Raw genomic sequence first — 21,696 nt, forward strand, 5'->3', positions numbered from 1 at the left:
GCCTTGTGCGTGTAGCCTTACTATTAGTGCGGGTAGCCTTCCCTGATGGCTTGTATCCGCAGCTGCGGGAACAGGCGGGGTACTTTACCATTGGGAGGTTTTTCCTGCGGGAACAGCTGGCGTACTGCACGTAAGGTCTTCATCTCTCTGAGCATGGTGGGTCCTGCGGAACCAGTTGGTCTTTGCGCAGACGTCCCTCTTCAAGACCTCTGTGGTTCTTAAGTGGCCATGGCGCCAAAATAGACTAGCAGAGACAGTACGAACACTGTTCCGCCAAGGAACAAAACAAGATCACATGCACACAATTATATTGATATGGCATATATGGCATGGCATTATATATAAAACAATAATTCAAGAGTTTGTCTATATATAAGTACATCACCTTCACATCATGTTGACATCCAAACCACCCTTCAACATCTTTCCTGATTAACCAAATTAAAAGCTAGAAATGAGTTATTTTAAATCCTATGTTCTTATGTTAATTATAGCAACACTATCAACGTTCACTTTAGCTGTTCCACAAGTACCATGTTACTTCATATTCGGTGACTCGTTATACGATAACGGCAATAATAATCACCTTGTTACAGAGGCACGAGCCAACTTCCCACCGTATGGGATCGACTTTCCTGACGGTCCAACCGGAAGATTTTCCAACGGTCGAAATATCGCCGACGTTATTGGTCTTTATCTCTTTCTCATTTATATAACATGTGTTCATATAATATAACATATTCTATATTTGTTGCATAAATAACTTAAAATCTATAGCTTAAAATAACTAATCAACATATTCTTTATCTCTTCCTAATAAATATAACATGTTTTCATAATAACATATTGTATATGTGTTCATTTATATAACATGTTTTAATAATGACATATTCTATATGTGTTTCATGAATAACTTAATAATAACACAAATATCCTATATGTGTTCATAATAACATAGATTTACTCCATTCTTCTCAGCTCAACTACTCGGGTTTGAAAACTCCATCCCACCTTACGCGTCGGCAAACCGCGAAGATATCCATCGTGGCGTAAATTATGCATCTGGCTCTGCCGGAATTCGTGACGAAAGTGGCCAACACATGGTACTTATTCTCTAGACATATATAGCATGCATGCATGCATGGATATAAGTCATAAATTCATCAAATTAACGTTTGCATGGATGTCTTATATACATGAACGTACCGATTATTAATCCATTGATCTTGATATAATTTTATTTCGATATAAAAGACTATATATATCTTGATAATGTGATAACAGGGGGGTAGGATAAGCTTGAATCAGCAACTAGCACATCATGCAACAACACTATTGCAACTAGTAGACTTAAATGGAAATGGGAATTTATCCCAGGTACGAGAACATCTCAAAAAATGCATATACACAGTTGCAATGGGAAATAATGATTTCATCAACAACTATTTCGCTCCAAATTACTATAAAACAAGTAGCCTATACACGACCGAAGAGTACGCAGAAACCCTTGTACAACAATATACCAAACAACTATTGGTTGGTACTTCAAATGCTACCTATCTATAATTTTCTTTTTTATTTTAGTTTTTGCAATCAACCTATTGTTTTTAATTTATTAATATTTGTTCATTTGTAGCAACTTTATGATTATGGAGCAAGAAAGTTTGCGGTATCAGGAGCCGGATATTCGGGTTGTGCGCCTGCGATTATGGCTAGGTATGAAACAAATGTATGTGTTGATGAAGTAAATGTTGCTGTTGTACAATTCAATGCCAGGCTTACGGCTGCTCTTGTTGACCTTGGGAGTAAACTCTGTGAAGCAAAGTTCATATACATTGACCCTCCCTTGGGATATTCTACTGGTACTATATATATACTTCAATTGTTTAGTTAAAAAAATCAATCAAAGTAATGAACTATGAAACGAATATGTGAAAACTAAGATTTACTAGAACAGTCGATTAATAATATGAGTTTGGATCAAATACAAATTAAAGTTCATATAATATGAATAATTATATATATAAGTAGATTAATTATGTAATTATTATACATCATACAATAATTACTTTGCTTGTATATATAATTACTCTACTTGATTTTCACAGTTAGCACGTTAATTTAATTTGTACGTTAACTTTCCCCTTAATAATATATTGATGAAAGTGGATTCTACTAAAGATCGATATCTAAATTGTGTGCTTGAATGCATCCAGATTTCAATGTTACGGACCAACCCTGCTGCGACGTCTCCCCAACAATCGGAATTGGTGAGGGCCAATGTGCTCCCAATCAAGTGCCATGTGCTGCTAGGAAAAACTACGTATTTTGGGACGCATTTCACCCGACCGAGAGTGTCAGTCTTGTAGACGGAGCATCAGCATATGCAGCAATGTCCCCATTTTATGCCTCATCAGAGGAAAACTTTATCAGTGATGCTTAATGGTTAAAGAGGATTTCTTAAATAAGTATCATGTTTAGCTTCTAGTTGAGTACTTCTATCTTTGAGCTAAAATAATGTTTACTCTTGTATTGCTTATCTCATGCATTGCCGTGAGTATAATTGATGCACTAGTGAAAAATGTGAAGTTCATATTAGTATGGATTATTTTATGGTTAGTAATATTATCTTGTAAGCAGTGTGCAACATGAATTTTTTTTAAGAGTTTAATTTGTTAATTTCATAATGTATGATATTGACAATAGGGACTTTTAGCGGTTGTCTGAAAAGTGTGTTACTTGCTAGGTTTGATCGATTGCGACTTCGATGATAGATTTCAAAACCCGCAATTGTGTGAAACGGGTGTTAATTACTCGCTTTGTTTTCGTAGTCGTAAATAGCGATAATGACATGATCAATAAGTTTTTATGTTTTGATTGTTGAAGTCACATGTGGAGATAGCGACACCAACATTCCGGTGATCATGTTTAAGTTAATCTCAAATTTTCAATGCAATCTAGTGAATAACTCACTCTCCAAATAACCCTAAAAGAAATCCCATTTAGCATTGATCCATTTTGATTAACATAAGGCAATAAGTTGTTTTTTAAAAAGTGTTTAGTTTAATTTATTGATGTAAAATGACTAAAAAGGACATTTTTTATGGCAGAAATAGGTGGTTAAAGAGCTGGGTGGAATGGTGGGATGAGGGTGTAATGGGAAGTTGTATTGATAAGGAGATAAGTTAGAAAATCCTAACTTATTGAAAACTTATATTTTAGCCTAATAGATAAGGAGATATGGAAAATGACTTTTGTATTCTCAAACACTATTTTAACACACAAATAACTTATTCTATCACAAAAAGTTATAAGGAGAAGAAAATAAGGAATCCTAAATACACCCTTAGGGTATGTTTGGTTGAAAGAAATGGAATGAAGGGGAAATGAAATGGGAAAAGGAATGGAATGGACAAAGAATTGAAATGGATCATTACCATTCCTTTGTCTTGTTTGGTTAACATATGAGAATAAAATGAATAATTAATTTATGTTGTTTGGTATCCGAAAATTTTTTTAGGAATGAAATAGAAATAATAAAGATGAAAAAAAAACTGAAATGGTGACGGTGGTGGTAGCTCTGGAGATGAAAATGGTGGTGGCGGTGGCGACGGTGGTGGTGGTGGCGGTCAGGCCACGAGTGTGGTGGTTGTGGTGGTGGTGGTCAAGCGATGGTAGCATTAGTAGTGATGGCGGTGGTAGGGTGGTGATGACAGTGGTGGTGGCCAGGAAGTGATAGTGGTGGTGGCGGTTATGGTCGGGTGGCGACGGTTGCAATGGTTGCCGTGGTTATGGCGACGATGGTGGCGATGGTAGCTTTGGTGGTGGTGGAGATGGTGATGGCGACAGTGGCGGTCAGGTGGTGGCGACGGTGGTGGCGACGGAGGTGGTGGTGGTGACGGTGGCGGTGGTGGTCAGATGATGGTGGTGGCTATGTGTGACACTCGTCAATTTCAGGTTAACTCCGTTAATCCAAACTCCGTCAATTCAAACTTAAGATCACTTGACCTATAACGCACATCTCATTACATTTAAACTAGGGTTTTAAATGACGCTTGACAATTACTACATGTGTAGTCTTTCGGGATTGCACCGAAACGCAAACGAGTTGACACAAACTATTGGTGAATAAACGAAAAACATCCAAACAATAATTATTTGATAATTATGTGTTAGGCTTATGTGCTATTTGATAATATTATATAAAACATTAACTCAAGATGCAAACAAGTTACTTTATGCTAGAAAGGTAATAATTAGAAGTTGAGGGGCCTTGGTGTAACATATTATTATTAATAATATTAAAAACCCTAACCCCTCCCTCTCTCCCTCTAACCCGATCGGCCTCATCCCCCCCCTCTTGCGACGGCAGCCAACACCACCACCATATCACCTTCGTTTTGGCTTGGTTCTTCATAATCGGAGCATCCCGCACTTGTTTCTAAGCATCTCTCACCTTCCTCTTACGTGTTTCTGTGTTTTTAAGGTATAAACATGAAACCCTAACTTTGTAAATCATGTATTAAGTGTTCTTATGCTTTGTATGGATTAGATGATGATTGATTTTACTTTGGTTATTGATTTAGATGATCATATGTGATTTTAAACGGTGAAAGATTGTTAGTTCATCGATTGTTTGTAAACCCTAGGGGGTTTACTACTGATTTTATGGATAATTATGTTTATTGCATGTTTGGAGATATGTTGTATGCTTAGGATGCATGCTAGACAATTGTATATGCTTGCTGAGTTTTGATAGCAGAGATAACTAAACTTGAACGAGGTGTAACTTGTTAAATATAAAACCAAACTGGATTAATTATGAGTCTAAAAGGTAGTGCTTTGAGTCTAGTTTTCAGAAAACCCAACCACGCCTGATTTGGAGGTGTTTTGGTTGCTCAAACGATTTAAATGTGATTAAAGGTCAAAACTGGTACTAGACAGATTGTAAGTTATGTTTAGACAACTGTAACTAAATGTTAATGTGGTAATTGGTCGAGATTGTTAACACTACAGTGTACTAGGTTGAGTCTAGTTTCTATAAAGTCCAAGTTTGTAATTTTTGAACGAGTAAAGGTTAACTTTTATTATTTTACAAAACTGAAGTACAAATCTGAATTATGAGACCTGCTGTTAGGCTGTTTTGTAATTATCATATCTCATGAGCTACATGACCAAATGGGTTGGTTACACTTCTGGAGGTTAACATGTTGAGTTAAGAACCTAACCCAATTGGTCTTGCATTAATTGGATATTTCATTTAACGGGAATAACAAATAAAATTCTGTTGCGCATGATTTTGACTGCTGTGAGTTTACTGTAATGTTTTGATCATTGTGAGTAAACTATGTGGAATAAAAATACAATAAAAATAGTTCTGGAAACCTAACTCATGTATGCTTTTGTGACGATTTTTGGTGAATTATTTGATATGTTGTGATCTATTGAATATAGTAATCTTTCAAGTAGGATTCTGTTTTGATAAAACTAACTGCTGAACTATGTGAAAATATATGAAACGTGCTTGTTGCTAGATAATTGCTATGTTTTTGACTAAATTGCCCTTATGGAGAATAATTGCTAGTAATGTACACTATTAATACTTGACACGTAAGTAGTTGTTCACACATGTAACGTATCACCAATGTGTTTGTTGAGACACACACAATTCACAAACGAAACACAAAACGTATCTTATGCATAGGTGTTATGTGCCGAGTCTAGAGACTCGATAGTAGTTCCAACACTTAGAAAATCTCATTTGTTGTTTTAGAACGCTAGTGAGGATTTTCTGTGACGCGCATCACTTGGGTGACTTGTTTTTGAATTCTTCGCAAACAGTGAGTTTCACGTTCCCCTTTTAACTCTTTTTAACGCTTTTCACTTGGGGGAGAATACATACTCCAAAACGCTTTAGATTTTGTTATTTAGTTATATATCACTTGTAAAGGCTAAGTGGCAAACGAAACAACAAAAGTCCTTCATAACATCGAACCGTTTAGTATTGGATAATAGCGAGTCACTGTCGAGTAGTACTGCTGGGTTTGACAAACCCCACCCAACGCTAAACTTGACTGGAGGTCGAGTGGGTGTAATATTGGCTAACACATTACCATGGTCGGGATAGACCTGGTGGCAAGGCAAATGATAAACAGTCAGCTTCGGTGTCGAACACTTAGTAATACTTGCTTTATAGGCTAGCTACCTATAGATATATAATTGATTTAACACTATCTGGTAACGCAAACGCAAAACGTAAACGCAAACGCTTTATTTTATATAAACTTGTGAACTCACCAACCTCGTGTTGACACTTTTAGTATGTTATTCTCAGGTAGCCGAGGCGGGCGCGCGGTATAGGATCATGCATCATTGAACTCTATCGTTTTTGCAAACTTATTTTTAAACTGTTAATAATTGGGTTTTAAGTCGTCCCGCGTGACACAACACTTTGTTTATGATTTTACGCTTCCGCACTTATTTACACTTAAACGTTTTCGTGGTTTGAAAACTTTACTTAAGGTTTGATTATAACTAATGATTCCGATCCTGTTAGGTCACACCCTCTGACGGTAAAACTCCATTAGTGGATTTTGAGGGTGTGACACTATGGTAGTGGTGGTGGTGTTGGCGGTGGTTGTTAGATGATGGTGTTGTTGAGAAAGTAGGTTGAAAGAGGAATGGAATGAAAAAAAAAAAGAAGGGGTGTGGGAAGGAATGGTTTTGATGGAATGGGATTCCATGTGTAATGGATGATTCCATTCAATTGTGCAACCAAACACCTCTTATTTCATTCCCACGTAATGAATCATTCTATTCCGCCTGTCATTACTGCATATTAAACGCTACCTAAGTTTCTCGTACATGTTAAATGATTAAGAGACTATTTCTTAATTGGTCGAACCTCTTAATGATTTAACGCAAAATTATCAAACAACCCCTTAATACTAATTGATTCATAGGTAACCATCAAGAGGCTACCTTGCAACCTTTTAGAAAAAAAAATAGAAATGTGACTTTATAGAGATGGATAGAGATTCCAATATTAATGCTTTTATATTGGAGTTTTGTATTTATAGTTTTTACAATCTCTAAATTATAATATTTTATTTTATTTGTGTTTTTCATCTTCATCTCTATGTCTATTTTTACCTCTAAAGTATATATATTTTGTAATTGTGAACCTACACATGCATCCTAGTAGGAGACTCAAACAATGTTGTGGCAACGGAAGTTTACACACGATATTTATTTTAATTTATCAGTCCTTGAAGAAACGTGGATCTACTCACTGGTAGCAGATCTACTTTCCTCGGGTATGATTAAACTGTTTCACCGATGGTTCCTCTGAATCCGTGTTCTTCCACCTACAAAATGAACAACGCCGTTACTTACCCCTCAGAAAGGGACAGAGGGGTCCTCTTTGGGGTAACCCTCCGGCGTGAGAATCAGTATCTTTGTGGAGAAGATAATAATGTGTGAGTCAGTGAATCTCAAGAGTATTGCTGAATCGCTGAATACTCTTGATTGTGTGACTGTGTGTTTTCTGTAACTGACTGTGAGTGAATATAATTCAATATGATTGAATGTGATATCACTGCTTGTAACTGTCAATGATTGAGTATGAATGTGTCATCAAAGTGGAGTTGATGTTGTATTTATAGTGTTAGGGTTTCCACTGGTTGGGCTCAGCCTCGTTGGCCTCCTCCAATCGCACTGCGCCACGTGTCCTTTGGGACACCTGGCGCTTTCTCGTTGGTTGTAATCATGTGGTAGCACATGTGTCATGCTGAGTTGTCGACCTTTCATTTGGCAGCTGTCAACATCAGCATATTCTTACTCCTTAAAAAGATGCCTTCTGGAAGATTGTCTGACGTGCACAATCAAGGTTGCCCTAATCCTGATTTGGATAAGGACGAGGTTGATTATGTGCACGTGTGATATGCGCCCATCCTGAGGATGCGCGAAGTCTTCTTTTTATTCTCACGCGCAGATATTTCATGCGCAGGTGTGATATGCATGAGCGTGTGATATGCGCCGCGCGCTGGTGCGCCCCGCGCATATGTGATGTGCAAGAGCATGTGATATGCGCCGCGCGTTGATGCGCCGCGCACATATGTGATGCGCGAGCATATGATGCCTGAGCATGTTTTGTATGCGCCATGCGCCTGGGTTTTGGCTTTGTGCCTTCATAATGTCTTTATCTTGTGGGTTGACCCGCCTTGCTTGGTGTTGAGGCGGGTACATACCTCTTCAAGCCCCCCCAGTCTAATGTGTGTCTTATCTTGCGCGAGCGCGGTAAGATAGATATTAGACTCACTGAATTGTCCTTTTAAAGGGGGTTTTGTCGTTTTCTTGGTTGTTTCCATCGTCGCGCGAAGTTCTATCCATTTGGTTGAAAACGAAAGGTCCAAACACGTGGCTGGTTGGTGGTGACGTGCGCCGTAAACGTGTCAGACGTTTCGTGTGCTCGAGGTGCTACAGTTGCCTTTCATGTCCCCTCACACAGCTGTCTTGAACACGTGTCGCACTCGCATTGGTTAGTACCTGCGAGTGGGGGCGCGTCTCTGTTCCGTGGCAGGTCGGTTACATCTTTATGTCCCCTCACACAGCTGTTAGGGACACGTGTCGCGCCTTCGTTGGCTTGCCCCTGCGAGTGGGGGCGCGTGAAATCCGATCAGCTGCCACATTTCTCTCTCCTGGGCCTATAAAAGCAGGCCCTTAGGAAATTTTTATCTTCATCTTCATTGTTGCTAAAATTCAAGTTTCTGCTTTCACATTCTGATTTGAGTGTTTACATCGATTCGAATCCTCGATTATCGGCTATTGCAGTTGTATGTCTGATAGTTCATACTCGTCTAGCCCCTCAATCACCTCCGTTGCCTCTCGAAGACGCCGTGTGAAATCTGTGGTAATGTCGACATTGAAGCAAAAGGGGAAGGGGAAGAAGGTTGTTGAGACCACATCGGAGGAAGTAGGGAGGACCAAGGCCACCAAAAGGTGGAATGAAATCCCCTGCAAATTGAAGCAGGCAGATCTCGACAACCTCATCACCTCTCAGGGCTTTCCCACCCTGTTTGGCTGCATGTTGCCTAGGTCCGGGCAAACGGCGGCGGACCCGCCTGCCGGCTATATATCCCTATATAGCCACTTTTTCACCCACTGCAACCTTCGTCTCCCGATGACAAGGTTTGTGGGTGCACTGCTGAAGTTCTATGGGATTCATATATCCCAAGTCCATCCGTTTGGACTCGTGCGCGTGACTCACTTTGAGTTCATGTGCAAATCCCAGCGCGAGGAACCCACTCCTCGGCGCTTTCAGTATTTTTATAAGGCCAAGATCCAAGACAATTGGATCTCTTTTATTCCTCGCAGTCAGAAGGTGAAGTGCTCCACTGTTTCATTCAAGAGCCTTCATGACTGGTCTGAGAGGTTTTTTTACATTAGGGCCGGTGTGATCCCCATCCGTATGACCATGCGCTCTATCACTTCTGCGCCTGCGGATGAGGGTGTCCTCAAGAACCCAACTGGCGCCTGGGTTAAGAAACTGACCGCCGAACCATCCCCCGCGAAGAAAATTTGCGAGGAGGCGCTGGTTGGGGTCGGCATGAGTAAGCTTTGGGCCGATAGCGCGCTTGAGCCCGTTATCCAAGTCGACGGGTTGTGTAAGTTTTTTTTTTTTTTTTTTTTTTTTGCGAACATCGTTCTTTTGCTGATATCATTTAACTTGTCTTTGCGCAGTCACCAAGGATTACATCCTTGCCGCTTATGATGAACATGTGGAGGGCGGCTCCGTCGAGCTTGGCGCTGGGGAGGTTGGTTTCCCGGATCGCTTCGATGACATGTTCATCCCAGTGGATCTGGATTTTGACTTTGACGGTGACGCGCCTGGTAAGCCTTCGCACTTCTGCTCATTCCTTTAGAATACCCAAGTTTATTAACAGTTCTGTTGCTTGTTTTTGTAGATGCGCTTGAAAACTACGAGCTAGAGCTCGCGGAAGAGGAGGAGGAGGAGGAAGAGGAGGCGCCCCTACTAAAGCGCAGAGCTAAGGGGAAATCTGGCGCAGGGGCCAGTAAGAAACAGAGGAAAGATGACACCCCTGTCGCTCATCCCCATGCTCAAACGAAGGGACCAAAGGAAACCCAGGTGTTTACCACCAAGGTTTCTTTAGCTTCCTTGCCTGTGAGAGTGGGCAGGCCTCCTGTCCACTTGAGGTATGGGGGCGTCGCCTCCTCCGTTCGCGCGGCTGAAGAGAGAAGCAGTGCCGCGCCTGCAACAGGTATACTTTGCTTATCTTCATCTGGCTGAATTGTTATTAAACTTTTCCTCCTTTGAATGTTTGCAGAACCGGCGACGGTAGGAGATGAGCCACAGGCGCCACAAGGTGCTGAGGCTGCGCCGGGGGCTGCTTCGGAGTCCCCTGTTCTACCCTCTGAAAAGGGTAGAATGAATTTTATGGCGATGTTCGCCGCGCGAACAGAATTGCGCCAAGGTATGTTTTGCACACTTGTCTTCTTTATTTTTCCCTTTGGAGTCAGTCATAAACCATTTTTCCTTGTTTATTTGTTCATAGGAGTTGTAGCTGGCGCAACAGTAGCTGGTGATACTCCTGGCGCCGCTGCCGGCGCCGCTGGTTCTGGTCCTGCTCCTGCTAGTGCTGAGTCTCCCCTTATTGGGATTACCAAGGAGCAGGAAACCGTATTGCGCGCCGAACTGGCGCAGCCCTCCCCGCGAGTCTTCAGCTTGAACCTCCCTCGCCTCCTCCTGCACGCAGCCCTCCCCGCGAGGCTGGTTTGGAGCCTTCCAGGTCGCAGGAGAAGAGGCCTGTTGAAGAAGATGAGGAGGACGAGGGGGTTCAAGCTGAAGACTCCTTGGGAGACCGCGCCAGCACTGCGATGCCGCAAGTGTTCGCAGCGCAGACTTCTGGTGGGGATGGCGCTGACTTTCCTGCTTCATCCCCGCATGTATGTATTGATTTGTTGCTCCGCTGCGCGTACCTCCATATAAGTATGTTTTATGACTTAGAACATTTCTTGTGTTTTGTAGGTAGGTGACCACGTTTATCGCCCGAGATGGAATATTAATGAAGAAAGTTCCTTCCAATCCATGGGCGTATGCGAGGACTTCTGGGCTCATGCCGTGCCTCCTACTGAAAGGAGGTATCAGGAGGAGCGCACTCGCGCTGACTTGCTCAACGATCACATTTTCGCTGGGTCAGCTTTCTTTGCTGCCTCCCAAGAGCTTCATCGCGATTATATTAAAGTACGCGATGCTCTTGTGGCAGCCCAGCAAGAGGCTAAGGTGGCCGCCTGGAACCTGTCTGATGCTCGCGCGCGAGCTGAGAAACTCCAGGCGGAGCTCAGTGAAAACCGAGCAAGTGCCAACACCGCATACATCAAGCGCGGGCATGAGCTCCAAGCTGCGCGGGAGAAGCAGCAGTTGGCGGAGGCCGAAGTTGCCAAGTACGCGCGCAGAGTGCGTGTCTTGGAACAGCAGGCCGAGGCGCGTGACCAAGCTATCGTCCAGAGTATCACTGAGAAATCATCACTGGAGAGCGAGGTTGCGCGCCTGAAAAGGGATTTGGCGGCCGCGCAGGCCGATAGAGATGAGGCCTTGGCGACGGCGGCGTCTAGCCAGGAAGCACTTGGTGCTGCGCAGGCGGAGAAAGAAAAAATTTTGGCAGCAGCAGCGTCTGATCAGGAGGAACTAAAAAAGACTAAGGAAACTGTTGAGTTATTAAACTCTCAGGTTCCTGCCCTCGAGACGTCTGTTGCTGGCCTCGCGCAGGATCGCCAATGGCTGGTGTCACAGGGCATGGCTCGCTGCGCTTTGGCGATGAAATATTCCGCCGAGTTTCAAGCCCTTGTGATGGACTGCAATGCCGCCGCGCGCTTGGTGGGCCGAGCTGAAGGGTTTACGGATGGGTATGAGTATGGCATGTTGAGGAAGAACCCATCCGAGTACCCTTACAAGAGCGATGCGGCCTGCGCGGACATGGCCGCGGTGGGGGAAAAGTATATGAATACTCCCATCCCCATCCTTATGCAGGTACCTTGATCTTAATGAGTTTTACTTGACTAACTTTTCTAAGTGTTTTGTACTCATTACTTTTCTAATGATTTACAGATAGCTGCGCTTGCTGACCAGCCCGACCTCGGCGCGCTAAAGAAGTTGCTTGATGAATGCGAGAGGGCTGGTGGCGATGATGGTGGCGCGGGGGATGTTGCCCCTGCCAGCGGCTCTGGCGCAGCGAAAGAATCTGCTCCTGACACCGTTGTGATCGAAGACTCCAATGAGGAGGAAGAACTTGACTATGGTCAGTTCGGGGATGAGGAGCAGACCGCGCCAGATGCTGCGGGAGATGATGAGGGTGATGAAGCGGCTGACGTCGACGTGGAGACTTGAGAAGCCCTTCATCAAATTTTGTATATTTAATTTTTTATACTTGTAATTTGTAACTCATCATACTTGTAAATTTCCATCCAATGGAATGAAACTTGTTTTCTCTTTTTCACATCTTGCGCATTTCCATTCATCTCTTCATGTTTGCTTGTAGATATAAGATATGCTTGCACGTTAAAATAAGAACAAGGTTGTAAGGAAATTATTCACTTAACCTCTGTTCTATTTTGTTTGTGGTTTCGCAGTATCTTGCTCATGCTGACATGCGCGCTAACTTTTCATTATTGATTTTTTGCGCGTCGTTGTCGCGCGGTATTTATATGGAAGTATGAGTTTAGCCATTACATGTCAGCGTGTGTTACTCAGATATCCACTATGATTCCGCGCGCGACCTCGACCTGAGACCTTAACATGATATGGCCTGTACTTTGCCTTAGTTGTGTTTAAGGATTTTTATGATCAGGCTGCGCGGGATGTAAGATGGATGTTTGTGAGTGTTTTGAGCTAAGGCTCTTTGTTTTGGGCTAAGGCCCTGACGTATTTAGAGTTAAGACTCATTAACGTGTTTGAGCTAAGGCTCGTAGGTTTGGGCTAAGGCCCTGGCGTTTTAGAGTTAAGACTCGTTAACGCGTTTGAGCTAAGGCTCGCGCATGTATGTTTTACTTCGCTTTATTTTGCTTTGAAGTCAATATAGTGTTGTCATATTGTTCCAAATTAATAAAGGAAGTGTGAAACATGTATGCAAAGGTAATAGAACAAATATTGAAAGATAGCGCGACAAATATTGAAAGATAGCACGAATCATCATTCATGATGGCTTAAAAGCCTTGATTACATATTTGAACTTTTTTACATGAAGCATTTTCTAAGTTGTGCCGCGTTCCACGCGCGCGGTATCTTTTTTCCATTCAAATCTTTTAAAGTGTACGCGCCTTTCCCCAAATCTTCTGAAATTTGATAAGGTCCCTCCCAATTGGGGGACATTTTTCCTGGGGGTATTGCGCGACTAGCTTCATTGTTTCGAAGGACAAAATCATTTTTCTTGAAGTGGCACTCTTTAACGCGCTGATTATAATATTTTTCCAGCTTTTTCTTGTATCTGGCTTCATTAATGATAGCCGCTTCTCTGCGCCCTTCAAGCAAGTTAAGGTCCAATCTTCTTTCGTGCTCGTTATCAGTTTTGCTCATCATGAGTACCCTATGGGATGGGCATCCAATTTCTGCTGGGATCATAGCCTCTGTCCCATAGGTTAGGCTGAACGGGGATTCGCCATTGCTAGTTTTGCTTAATGTCCTGTGCGCCCACAGGACATTAGGTAACTCTTCGACCCAAGAATGGGATTCTCCCTCCAACCTTTTCTTCAGCCCATTTAGCAAACTTTGATTCGCGCGCTCCACTTGGCCATTCCCCTGAGGGTGGTAGACGGACGTGAAGATTTGGTTGATGTGCAATTCTTTGAGCCAGCTTGATATCTTCCTGTCAGTGAATTGTTTGCCATTGTCGCTCACAATTTCCATAGGAAGGCCAAAACGGCAAATGATGTGGCTCCAGATAAATTGTTTCATCGCCTCAGCTGTGATTTTTGCTAGTGGCTTGGCCTCAACCCATTTTGTGAAATAGTCTATCGCCACTACCAAAAATTTCACTCGCCCTTGCGCTTGCGGCAGGGGCCCCACAATATCAATGGCCCATTTGTGGAAAGGCCATGCGGAGGTGACTAGAATCAAGTTGTTCTTTGGACGCATGGTGTTTGGCGCGTAGCTCTGACATGCCTTGCATTTTTGGATTTCTTTTAGCGCATCCAAGTACATGCCTGGCCAATAGTAGCCTGAGCTCATCGCCTTGGCAACCACCATGCGCGGACCGGCGTGAATTCCACAGATTCCTTCATGAATCTCCCTAATCACATAGGTTGCTTCTTCAGCATCCAGGCATTTCATGAGCGGTCCAAGATAAGAGCGCCGATATAATGTACCATCAAGTAATTCATAGTTCCGTGCCTTGTGTCTTATCTTTCTCGCCTGTGCGCGATCGTCCGGTAACTTCCCCTCCTTCAGGAATTCCATTATTGGAGTTATCCAGGATGAAGGGGTTGTATGAATTACAAGGACCGATTGTGTTTGCACTGACGGGCTGCTCATTACTTCCACCCTGACGTCTTTGCCAAAGTGATCAAAATTAGTTGATGCCATTTTACTCAACGCGTCAGCGGACTTGTTTTCGCTGCGCGAGATGTGTATGATTCTGAAGAAGTCAAACTGCTCAACGAGCTTTTTTGCCTGCTCTAGATACAGAGGCATTGTGTTCTCCTTGGCGTCATATAGGCCGTTGACCTGAGCAGCTACCAAGTAAGAATCAACATGCGCCTCTAGTCTTTTAACCCCAAACTTGCGCGCGATGCGCAGACCAGCCAGCAGGGCTTCATACTCAGCCTCATTGTTGGTACTCTTGAAGTCCAACCTGATAGCATAAGTATATTCATGATTATCAGGGTCCACCAGTTTGAGGCCTGCGCCGGACCCTTCGCTGTTGGAGGCTCCATCAGTGAATAGCCTCCAAACATCTTCTTCATCATTTGCTCGCGGAGGGTCTACCTCGCGCTGAGCTTCTTCAATCTTTCCCTCTGGGATTTCCGTGATGAAATCCGCCAAAACTTGACCCTTTATCGCTGGACGGGGCTTATAAGTGATCGTGTGTTCACCTAATTCCAGCGCCCACTTTGTCAGCCTTCCGGAGAGCGCGGGGCGTCGCAAGACTTGCTGGATGTTGTAACCAGTCAGAACTTCAATAGGATGACCATTGAAGTATCTATGGAGCTTGCGCGACGCGTGTGTTAGTGACAAAACTAACTTTTCCATGATGGAATAGCGCGTCTCAGGGTCTGTGAGCACCCGACTCACATAGTATATTGGCGTTTGTATCCCCTTGCGATCCACCAATAATACTGCGCCGATCGCGCGGTCTCCAGCTGACAGGTACAATGTAAGGGTTTCGCCAGGAAGTGGAGCTGTGAGCGCTGGCAACTTTATGAGACATTCTTTTATCTCAGTGAAAGCTTGCTCAGCCTCAGGCGTCCACTTGAATTGGCTCTTCTTCAAACAGTTCCTCAAGGTGTTAACGAATGGAGTAGATTTGCTGGCGTGGTTCGCTAGGAACCTGTTGATTGACACCAATCTACCATTCAGCTTCTGAACCTCTTTCATGGTGGATGGTGAAGGCATGTCAAGGATGGCTTCCACCTTTTCAGGGTTCACCTTGAAACCATCCTTAGTGACCATTACACCAAGAAATTTCCCCTCTTCTGCGCCGAAAGTACATTTGCTCGGGTTGAGCTTCATGTTAACTTCCGTTAGGCGCTGAAGAGTTTCCTCGATGTCTTTGAGCATTTGTCTCTCCTCCCTGCTCTTGATCACCAAATCATCAACGTAGACTTCTAGATTTCTTCCGATTTGTTCACTGAAAACCGAATCCATAAGTCTCTGATAGGTTGCGCCCGCATTCTTTAAACCAAAGGGCATTTTTGTGTAACAAAAAACACCCTTGTCGGTTCTGAAGGCAGTCTTGTCTTCATCCTGTGGTGCCATTTGAATCTGGTGATAGCCTTTGTAGGCATCCAGGAAACATTTGAGCTTGAATGGCGCCACGGAGTCCACCTTTGCGTCGATGTTTGGGAGGGGGTAACAGTCTTTCGGACATGCTTTGTTGAGGTCCTTGAAGTCAATACACATTCTCCATGACCCGTTGCTTTTCTTTACCATCACAGGATTGGCTACCCATGTCTGGTATCGGATCGGGCGGATGATGTTTGCGCGCAACAGGTCCTCCACTTGCTCATTCATGGCCTTCGCCTTTTCATCCCCCATGATTCTCTTTTTCTGAGCAATTGGCTCCACCGACTTGAACGTGTTAAGAGAATGTTGCGCCAAGTCTCGCGGGACCCCCGTCATATCGGAGTGTTGCCACGCGAAAACCGACGTGTATTTTGTGAGCAACTTTTTCATTCTCAATCTCGTTTCGTCTGAAATGGTAGCGCCAATTGTGACCGTTTGCTCTGGGAATTTTGGGTTTAAAATCCACTTCTCTGGCGCATTGTCAGCCATTGGAAGTTTCATTCTCCCTTCCCGCGGCGTGCTTGTCACTGCGCACAAATGATCGCGGTAAATAAATGTTACGCCTGTTGGTGTAGGGATCCCCAATGCGCCGTGCGCTGACGACGGTACAGCATTAAATTGGGCAATCGTTCCCCTACCCAGGATCATATTGTGGCATGACGTGGTGGGCAAGACCAAGAAGTTGACAACTTCGGCTCGCTTGTGCTCATCATCCCCCATAGTTAGTTCAAACTGAATCTGGCCTAGGGGATGTATAATTTCATTTGAGACACCACAGATTGGTGCGTTCACAATTTCGAGCCGCGCTTGGTCTGCCGGGTCTAACTTTCTGAAACACTGCTCATACATAATGTCAGATTCGCTTCCAGTGTCCACCAGGACCTTTGACACTTCGTAATGAGCAATGTGTGTGGTGATGACGAGAGGACTGCTTATTGAAGGGCCTCCCCTGATTCTTGGGAAGATGACTTGCTGCTCGCGCCAATCTCCGTGGATTTGCGCGCTTCTCTTTTTTGACGTCTGCCCTTGTCGTCCCCCCTCAGCCACACAGATTCTTTTGTATTTCTTGCTGGCAGAGGCTCCTTCCGGTTGCTCATCTTCTATTCTTTGGTTTTTTACCAAGTGAGCCAGCCTGCCTGACTTTACATCCTTCTCGATCGCATCCTTTAAATGATGGCATGCGTCGGTGTTGTGGCCCGGGGACCTGTGTAATTCACAATATTTGCCACTGTTTTGCGGTCCCTTGTAGTGTAGTTGTTTGGGGGGCTTGAATTGGACATTCTCAGTACTTAACACCTGTGAAGGTGTTTTAGTGAGGGGCGTCCATATTCTTGGCAGAGGTCTGCTAGGATCTCTGCCGCCCTCCCTCTTGTCACCCTCCCCGCGATTACGAACTTCTTTTTGGGGCTGTGGTGAGGTTGGTTGCGCTTGTTTTTCCGCGGAAGAAAAACTTGTTGGCTGCAACCTGGACCATACAGAGTTCTGTTTGGCCCTCTTATCTTTGCTGCGCGGTGATTCTGCCTGATGCGCTCTTTCTCTTGCCCTATCTTGGGCAATCTGTTTCTCATTTCTCGCGAAAACTCGCGATGCTTCCATTAACTTGGCCCACGTGGTGGGCATACCATCTTTGCTTACGAGAGCCCGGCGGAGTTGATCACTGCGCGCGCCTTGTATAAAGGCCACGCGCAGGAGCTGCTCAGTTATACCCCCGATTGCCAGGGATTCCTGATTGAAACGAGTGATGTAATCTTCAATCGTTTCATCATTCCTGCGTATGCAGTGCATGATGTCATCAGGATCGCGCGTGTGCCTGCGCTGCTGTACGAAGTGGGCTTGGAACTTTTCTAATAGTTCCTCGAACCCATCAATTTGCCCTGTCGGCAAGCTCTCGAACCATACCCGCGCTGCGCCCGTGAGGCAGCGAGCAAACATATGACACCATGTTGGCATCGTCCAGCTCTCTAGGTTTCCCGTGTTATAGAAACCTTGCAAAAAGTCATCTGGATCTGTTGTGCCATCATATTTGCCCAGACCACTTGGCATCTTTGTCTTGTGCTGGATGGGAGCCTGCGCGATGCGCGCAGTAAACTTTGAGTGTTTTACCAGGATGGCTGGTCTGTAGGGCGTGGTTACGTCCACTTGCCCTCTGATCGGTGGGCTGTACGGCATGTGCAGATCCAGATCTGCTCTGGCTCCAGGCGCCATGTTCATAGGCGCGCGGAGCTGTGAGCCTCCTGCATGAGTATCCCGTGTCTTCCTCATGCTATGCACTTCTTCATCACTGAACTCAGTGTGTGCAGTGTGAACAGAATGTCCTTCTTCCGACGCGCGCGGCCTCTTTGTAGTCTGCTTATCAAAAGCTTGCCTTTGTGTTTGGTCGGCTAGCTTCTTCTGCTTGACCATTTCGTTGTACTTTTCAATCAGACGCCGCTGCTCGTTTATGAGCCATTCATTCGGATCATTTGCTTCATCTTCTGGACCCATTGGTCCTTTCAGCTTCGCGCCGGCCATATTTGTAACGTGTGATCGTCTGGAGGAGTTTCAGTCTGGCCGTGAGGGGTTGTGACGAAGGGACGGTTGCTGGTGGTACGCGTAGAATCACGCGGAACTCTCAGAACCAGCTGTCCGTCGTTAACACCCTCACGTTCAATATCCTCCAGAGCTTGATCAACGTTACGAACTTCAGAAACCATGGTGATTGATTTTTTTGTAGATCTGATGAGATCTGATTGCCGTTTGTAACAGTGGATGGCGCCAATGAAGAAACGTGGATCTACTCACTGGTAGCAGATCTACTTTCCTCGGGTATGATTAAACTGTTTCACCGATGGTTCCTCTGAATCCGTGTTCTTCCACCTACAAAATGAACAACGCCGTTACTTACCCCTCAGAAAGGGACAGAGGGGTCCTCTTTGGGGTAACCCTCCGGCGTGAGAATCAGTATCTTTGTGGAGAAGATAATAATGTGTGAGTCAGTGAATCTCAAGAGTATTGCTGAATCGCTGAATACTCTTGATTGTGTGACTGTGTGTTTTCTGTAACTGACTGTGAGTGAATATAATTCAATATGATTGAATGTGATATCACTGCTTGTAACTGTCAATGATTGAGTATGAATGTGTCATCAAAGTGGAGTTGATGTTGTATTTATAGTGTTAGGGTTTCCACTGGTTGGGCTCAGCCTCGTTGGCCTCCTCCAATCGCACTGCGCCACGTGTCCCACTTTCTCGTTGGTTGTAATCATGTGGTAGCACATGTGTCATGCTGAGTTGTCGACCTTTCATTTGGCAGCTGTCAACATCAGCATATTCTTACTCCTTAAAAAGATGCCTTCTGGAAGATTGTCTGACGTGCACAATCAAGGTTGCCCTAATCCTGATTTGGATAAGGACGAGGTTGATTATGTGCACGTGTGATATGCGCCCATCCTGAGGATGCGCGAAGTCTTCTTTTTATTCTCACGCGCAGATATTTCATGCGCAGGTGTGATATGCATGAGCGTGTGATATGCGCCGCGCGCTGGTGCGCCCCGCGCATATGTGATGTGCAAGAGCATGTGATATGCGCCGCGCGTTGATGCGCCGCGCGCATATGTGATGCGCGAGCATATGATGCCTGAGCATGTTTTGTATGCGCCATGCGCCTGGGTTTTGGCTTTGTGCCTTCATAATGTCTTTATCTTGTGGGTTGACCCGCCTTGCTTGGTGTTGAGGCGGGTACATACCTCTTCAGTCCTCTCATAACATATTATATAATAATAACTATCTTTACTCTATAAATGTTTATTATGATTATTATTTTATTTTTAATTTTAGGTTTTCAAATTAGTAGTATTAGTTCGATCTATCTATATCACAAGCTTTACACATGTTAAATAAATAATAGTTTTAGCACTAAATTTATCAACTGCTTGGAGTGTAATAAACTAATACATTAATAATTAAATATAAGTCATAAACATAATATTTAATGTTCAAAATTTTAAACAATCACAATAATCATATCCAGTAACTACTATAAACAATAAAGTTATTGATAGGGTTTGGAGATGATAATATTTTATAAATAATAGTAAACAAATCTTATATTATTAAGGGTAATGATATTAGTACACCATCTCTAAAAGCTTACATCCCCTGAACACGATCGTATATATATGAGTTATATGATCGTATGAAATCCCACGTGATAAAAGTATAACAGAAGTACACTGAGCGTGCAGGTGTACGGAGTTTGAGTGGGAGTCATACGATGGTATGACTCCCATACGATCTTATGAAAAAAAAACAAAAAAACATAATTGATTAAGTTGAGCCGTGTGTATTAAAAAATGTGATAATATACCGATATAGTTGCTATATGAAATATGATATAATATTCCGTACATACTTACCCTCATTTTATGTAACGACACGATACAATACTCTGGACGTGATATAATATTCATTGTATCATTTGACACGACACAATGTTCCGGACGTGATATAATATTCTACCGGTTTAATACATTTCATATATTTAAAAATTAAAACTCGCAAACCCAAAGTTCATATGGTCTTCAAATTACGTTGCTGGTTGTTAAAAAAAAACTCATATGATCGTATAGCTGCCATACTATCGTATGAAATGCTCCTGGACAGCAGACAAAGGCTACGAAAAACTGACAAACTCTGCAATCATATACGATCGTATAAGAGCCATACGATCGTATAAAAACGGACAATAGACTTGTCGCCGATTGGGGTTAAAAAATCTTATTTTTTTCAATGGGATACGATTTTGGCTTGAAACCACTACACCCTTAAAATGAAAATTGTCTATCTGCTAACGTGGCGTCATGTGTCGAAAATTCTGTAGCTTCCACTTAGGGATGAGCTCAGTACCGACTGGTACCGAAAATAACGATTCCGAAAATCACTAAATCTTGGTACCGGTATCGAAATATTCGGTTCGGTACCAGTATTGAAGGTAAAATTCGGGAAATACCGGTACCGTACCGTAGCGTACCGGTATTGTACCGATCCCGAAACTCAAAATTTTGGTACCGATTCGATACCGACGATACCAAATCGGTACCGGTACCGAATTTGCTCATCCCTACATCCACTACACATAGTCTTGGAGTTTGATAACATCTTATAATTAACAACTTAAGTTTTTGTAAGTCAAATTATGTTCATTGGTCAAAATAACTCAATTGTCAATGCAATCAATATCACTCCCGATTTTTACTTTCGTTATCATTGATAATCCCACTTAGACCATCCGTAGTTGCCACAAAGTTATGGTTTTTTGGGCCTAAAACGCCGGGGAACACCGCCCCCTGGTTTTTTGGGTAGGCTTTTTAGAGGAAGAGTCGTGTACAAGACGCTTTTTGGGCAGACGTTTTAGGTTTTTTGATTTTTTGTCTTCTTTTTTGTCTCTCTCTTTATTTTTTTTGTCTTTTCCTTTTTTTTCTTTAGTTTTATTAATAAAATAAAAATACAAAATGCCCCCATTAGGCATTTTGACTACACCATATTTTTTTTAAAAGCCAAAACTCTGACTAAGCAGCACATGACGTAAAATGCTCAAAGATAAGGATTTTTGACTACATATACTCTAAGAAAAAAACTCTATTTTTACTAATAAATATTCAAATCCACATGCTACAAATTGGTTTTGAAACTCCATAAGCAAAA

The 21,696-nt window shown here is 43.3% G+C and overlaps 1 protein-coding gene across 1 annotated transcript; it reads left to right on the forward strand.

The window, feature by feature from the left end:
* Positions 1-315: 315 nt before the first annotated feature.
* Positions 316-2,632, forward strand: LOC143576652 (GDSL esterase/lipase At5g45670-like). The gene is made up of 5 exons (XM_077060695.1): positions 316-689; positions 979-1,103; positions 1,285-1,536; positions 1,637-1,862; positions 2,217-2,632. The coding sequence occupies exons 1-5, from the start codon at positions 455-457 to the stop codon at positions 2,441-2,443; spliced, it is 1,065 nt and encodes a 354-aa protein (XP_076916810.1). The 5' UTR covers positions 316-454; the 3' UTR covers positions 2,444-2,632.
* The last annotated feature ends 19,064 nt before the right edge of the window (positions 2,633-21,696 follow it).

The sequence above is a fragment of the Bidens hawaiensis genome, unplaced genomic scaffold (genome assembly GCF_021521415.1).
Source record: "Bidens hawaiensis isolate Kalapana, Puna unplaced genomic scaffold, B.hawaiensis_p1.1 tig00028250_1, whole genome shotgun sequence".
NCBI lineage: Eukaryota > Viridiplantae > Streptophyta > Magnoliopsida > Asterales > Asteraceae > Bidens > Bidens hawaiensis.

Excerpts from the sequence above, each read along its gene's own strand:
- LOC143576652 (XM_077060695.1), top strand. The coding sequence starts at position 455 with ATGAGTTATTTTAAATCCTATGTTCTTATGTTAATTATAGCAACACTA. Across the intron at positions 690-978 it reads AAATATCGCCGACGTTATTG|CTCAACTACTCGGGTTTGAA; the intron begins GTCTTTATCTCT and ends CATTCTTCTCAG. Across the intron at positions 1,537-1,636 it reads AATATACCAAACAACTATTG|CAACTTTATGATTATGGAGC; the intron begins GTTGGTACTTCA and ends GTTCATTTGTAG.